The 12,732-nt window shown below is 36.7% G+C and overlaps 1 protein-coding gene across 7 annotated transcripts in view; it reads right to left on the reverse strand.

The window, feature by feature from the left end:
• Positions 1-12,732, reverse strand: part of KLHL13 (kelch like family member 13) — a 191,937-nt gene that overhangs the window by 31,295 nt on the left and 147,910 nt on the right. For 6 of the 7 annotated variants that reach the window (XM_032620831.1, XM_032620837.1, XM_032620835.1 and 3 more), the window contains one exon: positions 7,397-7,538. The exons of the other annotated variant lie outside the window; for it this stretch is intronic. In XM_032620831.1, the coding sequence (XP_032476722.1) occupies positions 7,397-7,538 (142 nt within the window). The remainder of the gene's footprint in view (positions 1-7,396; positions 7,539-12,732) is intronic. 7 annotated transcript variants of the gene reach the window in all.

Here is a 12,732-nt window from a genome sequence, read left to right on the forward strand (position 1 = left end):
ACTTCCTCAAATCTATACCTAACCTAACATCACACTTAATGGTGAAAGAATGAATGCATTCCCCCTAGTATTAGGACAAAGCAAGAATGTACACTCTGATCACTTCTATTCAACATTTTTCTGGAGTTTCTACCCAGTGCAATAAGGCAAGAAAAAGAGATAAGAGGCATCAGACTGGAAAGGAAGAAATAAAACTATCTTTATTTATAGGTAAAACGGTTGTCTATGTAGAAAATCCTAGAGAATCTACAAAAAAACTTCTAGAACTAATAAGTCAGTCTTTCAAGGTTGCAAGATACAAGATGAATAATCAGTAACAAACAGTATTTTATATACTAGCAAGAGACAATCAGAAATTGAAAGTATGTATTTGAGCATATTTAACTCTCGGTTGGTATGTACTGGTCCTCTCTATCACTTAAAACATGCTAAATATCAAAACAACAAAAAAACTCATTTGAAAGAGCAGGGTAATGATACACTAAAGTGGCCTAAAAGGAAAGGTGGTAGACTCTCTTCCAACTTATATAATAAAGATACACACTCAATTGGAAATATTAGAATAACCTATTGTACCCTAACCTGAGTACCTGAAGAACTATCCCCAAGAAAAATTATATATTCATTTCCCTATATTCTAGGTGACATTCAGGAAACTGAAATAAAGAAATAAAAAGTATCATTTTAATAAAAACTTCAACAATCTGGATTATTCAAGTTCCTCTTTTATAAAATATAACTTATTCTAAAATCATTATGCCTTTCTTATGCTAATAATATATTTTAAAAGTTGCTTATCTTATGATCATAAAACTTTTAAATAGGGTACAGTTCATCAACATGACACGATCAGCAACCCAAACATTTACCTTAGGATAAGTATTTCATGAAGCTAGCCCACTGGAAAGCAATGCAAGTTAATTTGTATAGGCTCTTGAGAAAAGCCATTTCTTTAGTAGTCTATTACATAGATAATAACTTGAGACAATACAACCAAATCTGTCATTGACTTTACAACTAAAGTTGAACAGAGAAAATAAATAGGTAAAATGGAGGGCAGTATGGAAGAGCAATCTGATAGGCACCAATCTTAACATGAGAAAATATCCATTAGGCATCTAGACATCTGGAGCTGGGAGGCGTTTTCAAGCTTGATAGGCTGAAACATGGTACTCTACTTATGGCCTTCTTGTCCTAACAGGGATGTTTCCAAATGGCAGTTAACATGTTTTTCTCTTTGGTTCCCCCATTCACCCCCATTTTGACAGGGGAAGGGAGGAAGGGCAGGCAGGCATGAAGACACTCTGTGTAATTCTGTTATTTCTATTAAGAATAAAATATTTACTGTATCATTCGTGCCAAATTATCTTTTAGCCTTTAATATATCTTTTTATATTTATATTCAGTGAAAACTTTTAATATTTAAAGACATTAAAAAGAGAATAGATTTTAGAGCAAGATTAGAAGAAATACAAATTTACATTTAGAAAACCTGTGTTCAAGTCCTGGTTTTTGTCCCTTAGTGGGCAAGTGAATTTGGGCAAGCCTTCTAACTTTCCTGAGCTTCAGTTTCCCAATCTATAAAATGGGGATAATAATTGTTGCCTTTTGTACATCACAAAATTGTTTCACATATTAATGAGGCAAGCATATGTGAAAGGGACTTGTAAGTGCTATCCAAATTCATTTATTCCATAAACAATATCAATAAGAGCAGTAAAAAGCACTGGGTACTTCCTCTGTGCCAGGTACTGGGCTAGGCTCTTTATATGTATTATCCCTTTCAATGATAATAATAATATTAATAATAAATAACAATAATTATAATCTATTGACATTTATTAATCATTCACCATGTACCCCAGCACTAGATCATACGCAGACAGAAACAACAAATTAGACTCTAGATCTTGTGGATCTCACTGATAGGTAATACTGATGGGCTAAGAGGGGGGTAAAGCAGAAGCTGCCAACTCTGCCTAGGTTACACAAATTCCAGCTTTAAAAGGCATTGAAATTAGCTGTCAGAAGAACAGATCCATGGGAGAAACTGTTTTCAGACGTCTCACTTTGCAGAATTACCCACTGCATAACTGTAGTGGGAAGAATGTGAGTTTAGGCCGAAACTGGAATTCCAGTTTTACCGTTTACCATTTAAGATGGATCGTTATGAATAAACAGGGGTTTACCAGACCAAGAAATTTAAGTAAGGGCATTCCAGGGAGAAGGGATGAGTGCAAAGATACTTAAGTATAAAAGAATAACATATGTTTAGAGAATAATGAAAAATCAGAAGTCTTCCAGAAATTTGCCTTGACTATCTGTCCCATTAACTCTACTAAGGTAAAGCAGTAGCAAAGATCATATGGTTGAATGGATAAAGGACTGAAGATTGGCAGAGCAGTTATGGAAGACCAATAAGGGACCACAAAACTGAAGGTGCTGGGAGAAAATACTTGCAAATCATGTATCTGCTAGGGGATTTGTGTCTAGAATATATAAAGAACTCTTACCACTGAATAATAAAAAGATACAGAACTCAACTAAAAAAATGGAGAACTGACCTGAAGAGACAGTTCTCCAAAGACGATATACAAATGGCCATAAGCAAACATGAAAAGATGCTCAATATCATTAGCACTCAGGGAAATACAAATCAAAACCGTAAGATACCACTTCACACCTTCTAGTATGGCAATAATCAAAAAGATAGATAACACATGTTGGCAAGAATATAGAAAAATTGGAATCCTCATACTTTACTGATGGGAATGTAAAACACAGTCACTTGGGAAAACACCCTGGCAGTTGTTCAAAAGATTAAACACAATGATATATCACCCGACAATTCCACTCCTAGGTATATACAAAAGATAGATGAAAACATGTCCATACAGACGCTCACACATGAATGTTCACAGCATGCTTATTCACAATAGCCAAAAAGTGGAAACAACCCAAATGTCCATGAATGGATGAATGGATTTTTATAAAAGTGGTATATCCATACAACGGAATATTATTTAGTCATAAAAAGGAAAAACTACTGATGCATACTATAGTGTGGAGGAACCTTGAAAACACCGTGCTAAGTAAAAGAAACCAGTCACAAAAGACCATATATTGTATAATTCCATTTACACGAAATATATAGAATAGGTAAAACTATAGAGATAGACTAATGATCGTCTAGGGTTAGGAAAGGGGTTGGGGGTAGGTGGGGAATGACTACTAATGGATACAAACAAGATGAAAATACAGATGAAAATTAAAGTTGTTACTTTAAAAAAATGAAGACGCTAAGAAGGGTATGATTTGATGAATCACCACAGTATGGGGTTTAAAATATGTTAACAACCTGGGATAACAGGGTGAAGCCAAAGGATGGATGTTTTCCATGAGAAGTAACCACAGTTGTAGCAGTAGTAAAGGAGTGAGGGAAGTGAAATAATTCTTTTTCACCAATTACTACTTAAGCAAACCCTGGTTAATCTTCCTTACTTGAGTAAAAGTATTTTGCACTGCTAACTCCATCATGAATTCTCCCGGAATTTGTTCAGAATTCTAGGAATTCAAGCCTATCAGGTATCAAAATTATTTCCAGGCACTTTCTTTGACAGCCTAGTTTCCAGAAGCCTATTCAGTGGAGACAGTCTGCTGGAGCAGATCAAGCCAACCAGATGGACACCTTCTTTGGCACACCCATCACTTCTGATCAACATTTCCTCTGACACCTTCCCTGTTTGGCTCAAATGGAAGGAAAATAAGTGTATATTTATTATGCACCTTACTTTCCCATAAATTGTCACATTTAATCCTCACATCCACTACGCACATTACCGATAAGGAAACTGGCCCGTAGGGGATAAAGATTTTCCCAAAGTCACATAACTAGCTGGTAAGTGGTAAAACTAGGATTCCACTTTTAGCCTAAACTCATGTCCTTCCTACTGTAGTTGTGCACTAGGGTATCCTTCAGAGTGAGACTTCTTTAAATAGTTTCTCCCCATGGATCTGTTCCCCTGACAGCTACTTTCAATGCCTTTTGAAGCTGGAGCTTGTGTGATTGCTAATTTTAAAACAATGATAACATTTACACATTAAACACTTCTCTAGCTTGTTCCCTTGACAACCATACACCTAAGATTAGATACCAAAAAACCCCAGTCTCTGTTAGTGCTTGGACTTAAAAAATCTCAGTTAGTGAGAACATAATTTTTAATAGACTTTTTTTTTTTTTTTTTTTTTTTTTTGCGGTACGCGGGCCTCTCACTGTTGTGGCCTCTCCCGTTGCGGAGCACAGGCTCCGGACGCACAGGCTCAGCGGCCACGGCTCACGGGCCCAACCGCTCCGCGGCATGTGGGATCTTCCCGGACCGGGGCACGAACCCGTGTCCCCTGCATCGGCAGGCAGACTCTCAACCACTGCGCCACCAGGGAAGCCCTTAATAGACTTTTAAAGAGAGCATACAATGTTTTTCAATAGCAATATGGAGTGGTACCTCTACACCGCCACAGAAAATATTATAACATAAAAAATCAGTTGAAGAAAGAATGAACTCTCGGGTTACTTTCACATCTCCATTCCTACCGCCAGCCTAGACCAACAAAAGCCAAGCTAAAACGTGACAGAGCTAAGGGTTCTAAGACCCAGCTACAACTGTTTGGTCACCATTATATTTTTTAAGTTAGACACAAAAATATTTCCATAGTAAAAAAAATGAAACAGTGCAGGATTACCCAGAGCAAAGTGTAAGACATCATTCACCAGCCTCCCTAATGTTTCCAGACCTTTTGCTATGCATTTACATGCATGTATATGTATACATATTGTATATTATTTCTACAAATAGACGGGATTATACAATATATATTGCCCTGTTACTTTTTTTTAAGCAGCTTTAAGATATAACTAACATACCATACAATACACCCATTTATTTTTTTTAACTTATTATTTTATATTGGGGTATAGTTGATTCACAGTGTTGTGTAAGTTTCAGGTGTACAGCAAAGCGATTCAGTTATACATATACATGTATCTATTCTTTTTAAAATTCTTTTCCCAATTAGGCTGTTACAGAATATTGAGCAGAGTTCCCTGTGCTATACATTGGGTCCTTGTTGGTTATCCATTTTAAATATAGCAGTGAGTACATGTCAATCCACCCATTTAAACTGTACAATTCAGTATATGTACAACCATCTCCACAATCAATTTTAGGATATTTTCATCACCTCAAAAAGAAACCCCGCATCCTTTAGCTATCATCCTTATATCCTCTGATTTTCTCCAATTCTGAGCAATCACTAGTCTATGTTCTGTCTCTGTACATTTCCCTATTCTGCAAATTTCGTATGAATGGAATCATACAAAATGTGCTCTTCGTGACTAGTTTCTTTCACTTAGCATAATGTTTTCCAGGTTAATCCACGTTGTAGCTTGTATCAGAAATTCATTCCCTTATATAGCTGAATAATATTCCATTGTGTAGCTATGCCACAGCTGTCCTATTATTTTTTCATTTAATATTTCCTTTCCATTCAGTACACACAGATCTAGCTCACTCTTTTTAGTGACCGCACAGTATTACACAGTTTTGATGCAACATAATTTAAGTAACCATTTCCCTACTGATGGATATTTAAGCTACTTCCAGTGTGTCCCCATTATAACAATAACTTGTAATCTCCATATGATACATAGGGAGAAAGGGAGAGGCCATCTCTCTTGGTGTAAAAAGGACCCTGCCTCTAGAACAGTGTTTCCAAAAAGTATGCTCCCTGGACCTACAGCATCACCTGGAAACTTGTTAGAAATGCACATTTCTGGGCCTGGCCCTCAGAGTTTTTGAATCAGAAACTCTGAGATGGGGCCCACTGCTCACTGTTTAACAAGCCCTTCTCCTTGTGATTCTGATATGCAATAACATTTGAGGACCACTGCTGTAAACCTCTTTGCACTGCAGTGGCTTTCATTAGTTGGTTTAAGGTAAACTTTAAAAATTAGCAGGACCACAAAAATTGGCTTTAACACATGACTATGGTCATGGATAGGGCAGAAGTATAGCGGAGGGGTAAGTGAGTTTCTGTGTTTCTTTAGAGAAAGTACTTTAATATAACAAAAAACCTCTTCCTTTCATGCTTTTCCTAACTGTTTGACCCCTTATTCTCTTCCTCCCGTAATCTTGTAAAACCAACAATTAAACCATTTACATAAACTAAGATACCAGGAGATGGGAAGCTTTTCCTTCCTGACCCTCTCATTTCTGTTGATGATATGATGAACCAGATCCCATTAGAATTGAAACATTGGAAAAATGAGATTTCAATGAATCACAGATGGGAACTAGAAGAAAATTTAGAAATCTCCCACTTGAGAGTCATAGTCTGGAGATAAGGAAAATGAATCCCAGAGAAATTACATGACACAGCGAGGCCACACAGCAAAGTGCAAGCTTCCGTCTCCCGTTATGCTATATACTATACTATATACTATATACTGCTGGACGATCATGGTTCTTGACCAAGGATATGCATTCATACCAAATTCATCTGGGGAAATTTCTTTAAAAAATATATTTAGAAGGATTTATTTTCCTTAACTTACTAAGCTGAGAAGACTGATATAATTTGACTATATCTAAAAGGAATTTATGGACATCAAGCATTACACGATTGCTCTGTAACTCAGCAACATCCACCGAGGTCAGGGAGTGTCCACAATAGTCAGAAGTACTTGGACTGCTTATCCCTATGTTACACAGCCCCACATTGCAGGGTTTTGGTGTTCTTTTGGCTTCCTATTGTTTTTCTGTCCTCTCCTTTGATGTCAGTTATTACTTCTTGCACGTATCAGTGTGTTTGCGTCCAGCGGCCCTCACCCCTACTCCCATACCTACAATTGCCAATGTGAGTTGAGACACCAAATAAATACGATCTTGAGAACTATGATAAAGGTGATGGGAAAATAGGTTGTGAGGGAGGAACTAGAAACTTTAATATGGGGACTTTGTGATATTTACCTTGGCTGAGACATAATGAAAAGTCAACGTTGCCAGACACAACACTCTGTAAGAATGTGGCATGACAGCAAGACCTCCCTTACACAAATGAAACAAAGAATGAACTCAGAATTTTTTTTAACATCAGGAAGGTATGCAGTTTTCCCCCCTCAAGGTTTCTCCTCTATTTGTTTGCTCTTTGTTTTTTTTATTCATAAACTTTATTTTAAAGAGCAGTTTTAGGTTCACAGCAAAACTGAGCAGAAAGTACACAGAGTTCCCACAAACCCCCTGTCCACACACAGGCACAACCTCTCCCACTGGTGACATCCCACACCACAAAAGACCCTGGGTGGTTTTTAAAGCTATGAATAATGCAACAGTGAGATTACCTGTAACACCACAGAACTGTGGGTATTGCTGGTAAAGATGCGTGTGGTTCCCGCCTTGGAAGACTGCAAATGGGAGGAGAGGCCCATTTCGCTGCTTCCAAGGGACAATTTCATGTGTTGGTCTTCCTCTTCCACTAGAGATCTGAAAAGGTTTTTAAATCAGAAAGAAAAACAAATGAAAACTTGTCATATAAGTCACAACAACTGGATGATTTAGAGAAACAGACACTCTCTGATTATGTGCCAATCATCTGACTATGGAATATACTGAATGTTGTTTCACTGTATTTTAGGCTCATACCATTCTACATCATAGAAGAAATAGACATATATTTGTAAAAAGCTTTCCGAGGTCAGAATAGATAAATGGGAACTGAGAAATCAACTAAAAGCTGGCTCAAAGCTATAATTACAAAGGGTTTGTTTCTCTAGTGGCAGAGTAATTGTTTTGGTATTGGGTTGTTTAGGTAGCAATACCATCAAATTCTGTTATTCACAGTTAAAATTACTTTGGAATCCCTACTTTTAGAAAGATAAACGTAATATTTATCATGTATTGAACAGTCACTATATATCAGGTACTTGCCAAGAAATTTACACACATGATCTCATATAATCCTCAAAACAATCCATTGCAACAGGTATTACTAGTATCTCCTTTTTATTAAGGGTAGGGAAAATGAGCTACAGAAGGGTTAAAAATTACTTACCTAAGGTCACAAAGTTATTAAAGGGACTGCACCAGGATTTGAATCTAAGTTTAGTCTGTTTCCAAACTCCAAAGACCCCATAAGTAAAAGTCAAAGATTAACCGTGGTATCCTAATACATTACTTCCTCTTGTGTTACTATAGTTCTAATCAACCCCAACTGAACAAAAAAATTTACACATGAAATAATTCCTTTTTCTAGCAGTATCTCTCACTAAATAATCACTTGGGATTATTTAGCCAAACAGCTACAGTGTAGTGGCCTTTTCATCTTTCCAAACAAACAGATAATAAAAATAATAAACGTAAGCTATGCCCGTGTATATATCACATCAGCAATTTTTCAGGGACCATAAAGAGCATTAGAGAACCTGTAGTCAACCTGTAGTTAGTTTCACAGAGAAAATGGTGAAATAATAGTTAAAGGCCTCAGGTTACACTAAAAATTGACCATTGTGGTACAACCTTTCATTATTCCTTAGACTAGGCAGACTTGTGTTTCCTTAAGTATACACTGCTAAAACTGTTTCTGAATCACCTGAGAGCAGGGAGCCCCATGCTTCTGAACGGGTTTGTGCATTCATGATGGGCAGACTGCTAAAATGGACATTAAGAAGGGAGGAAGGAAGAATGGATTTCCAAGTGCTAGAACTATGCCTTTTTCCTATTTATTTCTAACTTCCCGAAGGTTGAATTATTGGTTTCTCTAACTCGTGTCTATCCGATACCATAAAGATTTCACCTTTTCCCTACCATACCTATAATCTAAGTTGATCAGTTTTAAGAGGAAAAAAAGCTTTACAACAATACCATACTTTTAACAAAGATCCTCCTTTTTGAATTTTGACACCAACCAAATGGCTTTAAATCCTGCAATAATTAGCAAAAATCCTGGCCTTAAGGGTGACATCAATTCTTCTTAACGATATTAGAGCCATAGTATAACCAAAAAATGAATTAATAATATATAACCATGTTTTATTCAATTCTCATGGATATTTAATAAAGAAGATAATAATTTAAATAAGATTTTAACAAGCATAAAAGAAAATGAATAGTTTTCTACTAGCTTCAGAAATAGCTTTTTAAAAGAAATTATATACATGATATATAGCATACATACATTTGCAGATACTTTTAACCAGCTTTCGCAGACAGACATTTAATTACAGAATCAAATGGAAAAGTGGGAAATAGATTGATGGTGACTGGTATCCCTAACCAGGAATTTTCCATTCATCCAGAATTATTTTAATGGGACATTCAAGCAGAATGTTTCATTAGTTTCTGTATTCCCTGCACAGAACCTGGCACATGAGAGGTTTAATATATGTCATCTGAATGGATACAGAATCTCATTTCTGTGGATCATTCCAGAGACATTTCTTTATCATGCGGTGCCTTAAATGACCGTCAATTATTATTTCACAGAACCACAGATGTAAACGGGACAGGAGTAAAGCTGAAACCGCACTGCCCCATGACATATCCTGGAAATTGTATTTTTTAAAAAAATAAACTACAGATCATAACTTGTTTCCATGTCATTTGTCTCTTGCTCTTAAAATCGAAAGGCAGAATATAAAAATGCAGCCTATTCTTGGCAAGATAATATGTCTGGCTTTCTAACTAATTACTTCAAAAGCTAAAGAAGTCTTCACTAAAACCATCTTTTTCATGACTTCTTATCAACATCTTTTGACTTTTAAACATTCAGAACATTCCCTATTATTTCTGCATCAGTAACAGCACATGTCATGTCAACCTCCCCAGCAGATTCAACATTCTCTTCTATCTCCTACTCACTAAGTCTATTGACTGTATGCGGAGAGCATTGTTCTTCAACAGTGCAGGGAGGTGAAACCTCTCTGCAAACTCCAAGCCACAGTGACATCAAACTATCCTTAAAGGAATGATTATCTGAGTAATTAACATTTTTAATCGTATCCTTTCTAAGTCATATGGTTGAAAGCAATAAAAGGAGCAGTGGTTCTCAGTGGGGGGAGGGGCATCGATGTCTGGAAACACTTTACGTGGTCGCAGGGTAGTGAGGCGTTGCTACTCTCATCTGGTGGGATGCTGTTAAACATCCTACAAGGCACAGGAAAGGTCTCCACGGCAAAGCAGTGCTCAGGCAAAACTTTCAAGAATGCCAAGGTTGAGAAACCCCGGTACAGAGGGATTAACCTCCTCAGGACAGATTTTCTAAAGAAATTTCATGTTCTAAATAACTTCCCAGTCTGAGGGTTAACTCCATGAGGTAACGCTGGCAGTCAGAAACACAGTAGGATTATTAATTACCACTAACTCCTCCAAGACTGCCTAATAATAGAATACCTCTGCTCTCCTCCAGTCCATCAATCTGAAAAATCAACTGTTTACAGGAGATAAGTACATAATGGCTTTTAAGTTTATAAGATAATTATGTGGAAAGGCTTTTGTCCCATGTAAACTCATGGAAGAATAATTCCTAAGTCGGCTTTAAACAACTGTTATTTGGAGAGAAAAAATAAGAACCAAAAAAAAAAAAAAAAAAATTGTTATTTGGATTCACTTTTACATGCCAATTTAGAATCAAGCAAACCCTGTCCAAATAGTCTTATTTCATCAAAACTGTAAAATTATTCATGGGAGAGATTGTGTTCATCAATTTTCTTTTGAAAAATTGAATCTTTTTCTTCCAGCGTCTACATATTGCTACCACACCATTCCCGCCCGCCCCACTACCGCTGGACACATCTTATTTTGTAAACAGTGACCAACCACGGAGCATGAAAGCAATCTTTCACAAAGTGTACATGAGTCACTCAAGTGCACTTGCTCAAAGAGAACAATTACTTTTTCGAAGAGCATTAGGTAGAGATGGAAGCACTGCCTGATGGTCTTACTGAAAGCTCTGCGAAGGTGGTCAAACCAAACATACATAGACTGTGGCATTTCTTTGTACTAGTATTTGAAGACAAAGGAAATAGTCTAAGCAATTGTCACATGTTAACAGGGTGATACTAACATTGTAATGTTGCCTCGAAGCCTTCCATATTTAAAAAATTACCCCAAGGGAAACAGGTGTAAATGACATAGGGACACAATTCATAAATATAAAGGTACAAATGATTAACAGATAGAAAAATGTCCAACTCCATTCGTACTCCAGAATATGCAAATTGAAGCAAATCTGTAAACTTATAGAAGAGTAGAGTAGAACATATACTCTCAAAATTGCTAGTGCAAACAAATATTAAGCCCCTGCCATCGGCATGGCATTGTTCACTCATGGATTTTTTAATGAAAAATTTTAAATCATCAAATGTACACATTCTTTTCCTTTTTACACTGAACATCATGACAGTAAAAGACTGTGTATTACCGGTGGGTGGGCTGCAGCAAGAGTGGTCTGTCAATCTGGTTCAAATATGTTTTCTACAATGAATAGTTCTGTAGAGGTAATAGTTTGGTAGATGTTCCATGAAGAACCGTGTACTCAGAATTCACTATAGCAATCGGGTTTGTTGGTATGCCATATGGGGAAGGGGAGAGTATCTCATAATTGCATCATTTGGCTCCAAAGCCTCAAATAGTCTTAGGACACTCATCAGTCTCAAAACATGCTGATAGGATACATGCACTTGCAGAAGAAACATACTGCCCAAGACTATCAGAATACATGTCAAGTTGTTCCCTTTACTTTACTTGATTTCATTTCTGAGGGAAAAAAATAAGTGAATCAGAGAAAAACCAGAAAGGTGAAAGTATATCAATGCCTTTAACTTTTCTCTCTTCAGCTCCTGATCAGTTTGACAGCACCTCTTGCTTGTGACCACCACATTACAAAGCGGTTAAACCTAACAATGTGTGTAATTCTAATAACATAATGCCACTGTAACAAAAGAACAGGGGTTTCTGAGTTAGTGTCAAAAGTATTATTCAAATACTGCAATTTCCCAGAGTAATAACATTATTCTAACTGAAAGCGCCAGTGGGTTGGTGTGCAAGAAGTGCAACAACAACAAAACAAAACAAAAATAAAAGTCATGAATGGTATAACAACACAACAAGTCAGCTTGGTTAATCAAGGCACTGACTCATGCTTCACCACCCGTCCCCCAGAAAAAGAAAAGACATATTTCTCACACTCACAATTTAAAAAGAAAATCAAGAAAAAGGCTTTCTTCAAAGAAGGACTCCCCCGTCATTTGTTTTTCTGCTCTGAAACAGAGAAGTGTCTGCTAGCTGCAGCATTTGCTAAATGAAACATTTCTTGCTATAAAGTTGCATTGGCAGGTGGGGGAAAAATTCGGCCACCTGTTCTTACATTCATTTGAATTTGAGTGCTAAATTTGTCAAGGTATTTCCTTCCCCCACGAGAAATAAATTAAAAGCTTAAGATGATATTAGTCATTTCCCATTGATTTTTCTATAGATTCAAAGTATGCATTCTCCATTGAATTCTAAAGATATTAATAATCTTCCTACCACACAAAATTTAGAATCCGCTCTCCTTCACGCCTCCCATCAAAAACTGAATGATACACACACACACACACACACACACACACACACACACACACTCTCAATTTCCATTAAGAAAAAAAGGAAGTGTTTTTAAAATTAAGAAGGAAAATTTCCA

Source organism: Phocoena sinus, chromosome X, assembly GCF_008692025.1.
Source record: "Phocoena sinus isolate mPhoSin1 chromosome X, mPhoSin1.pri, whole genome shotgun sequence".
Classification (NCBI taxonomy): domain Eukaryota; kingdom Metazoa; phylum Chordata; class Mammalia; order Artiodactyla; family Phocoenidae; genus Phocoena; species Phocoena sinus.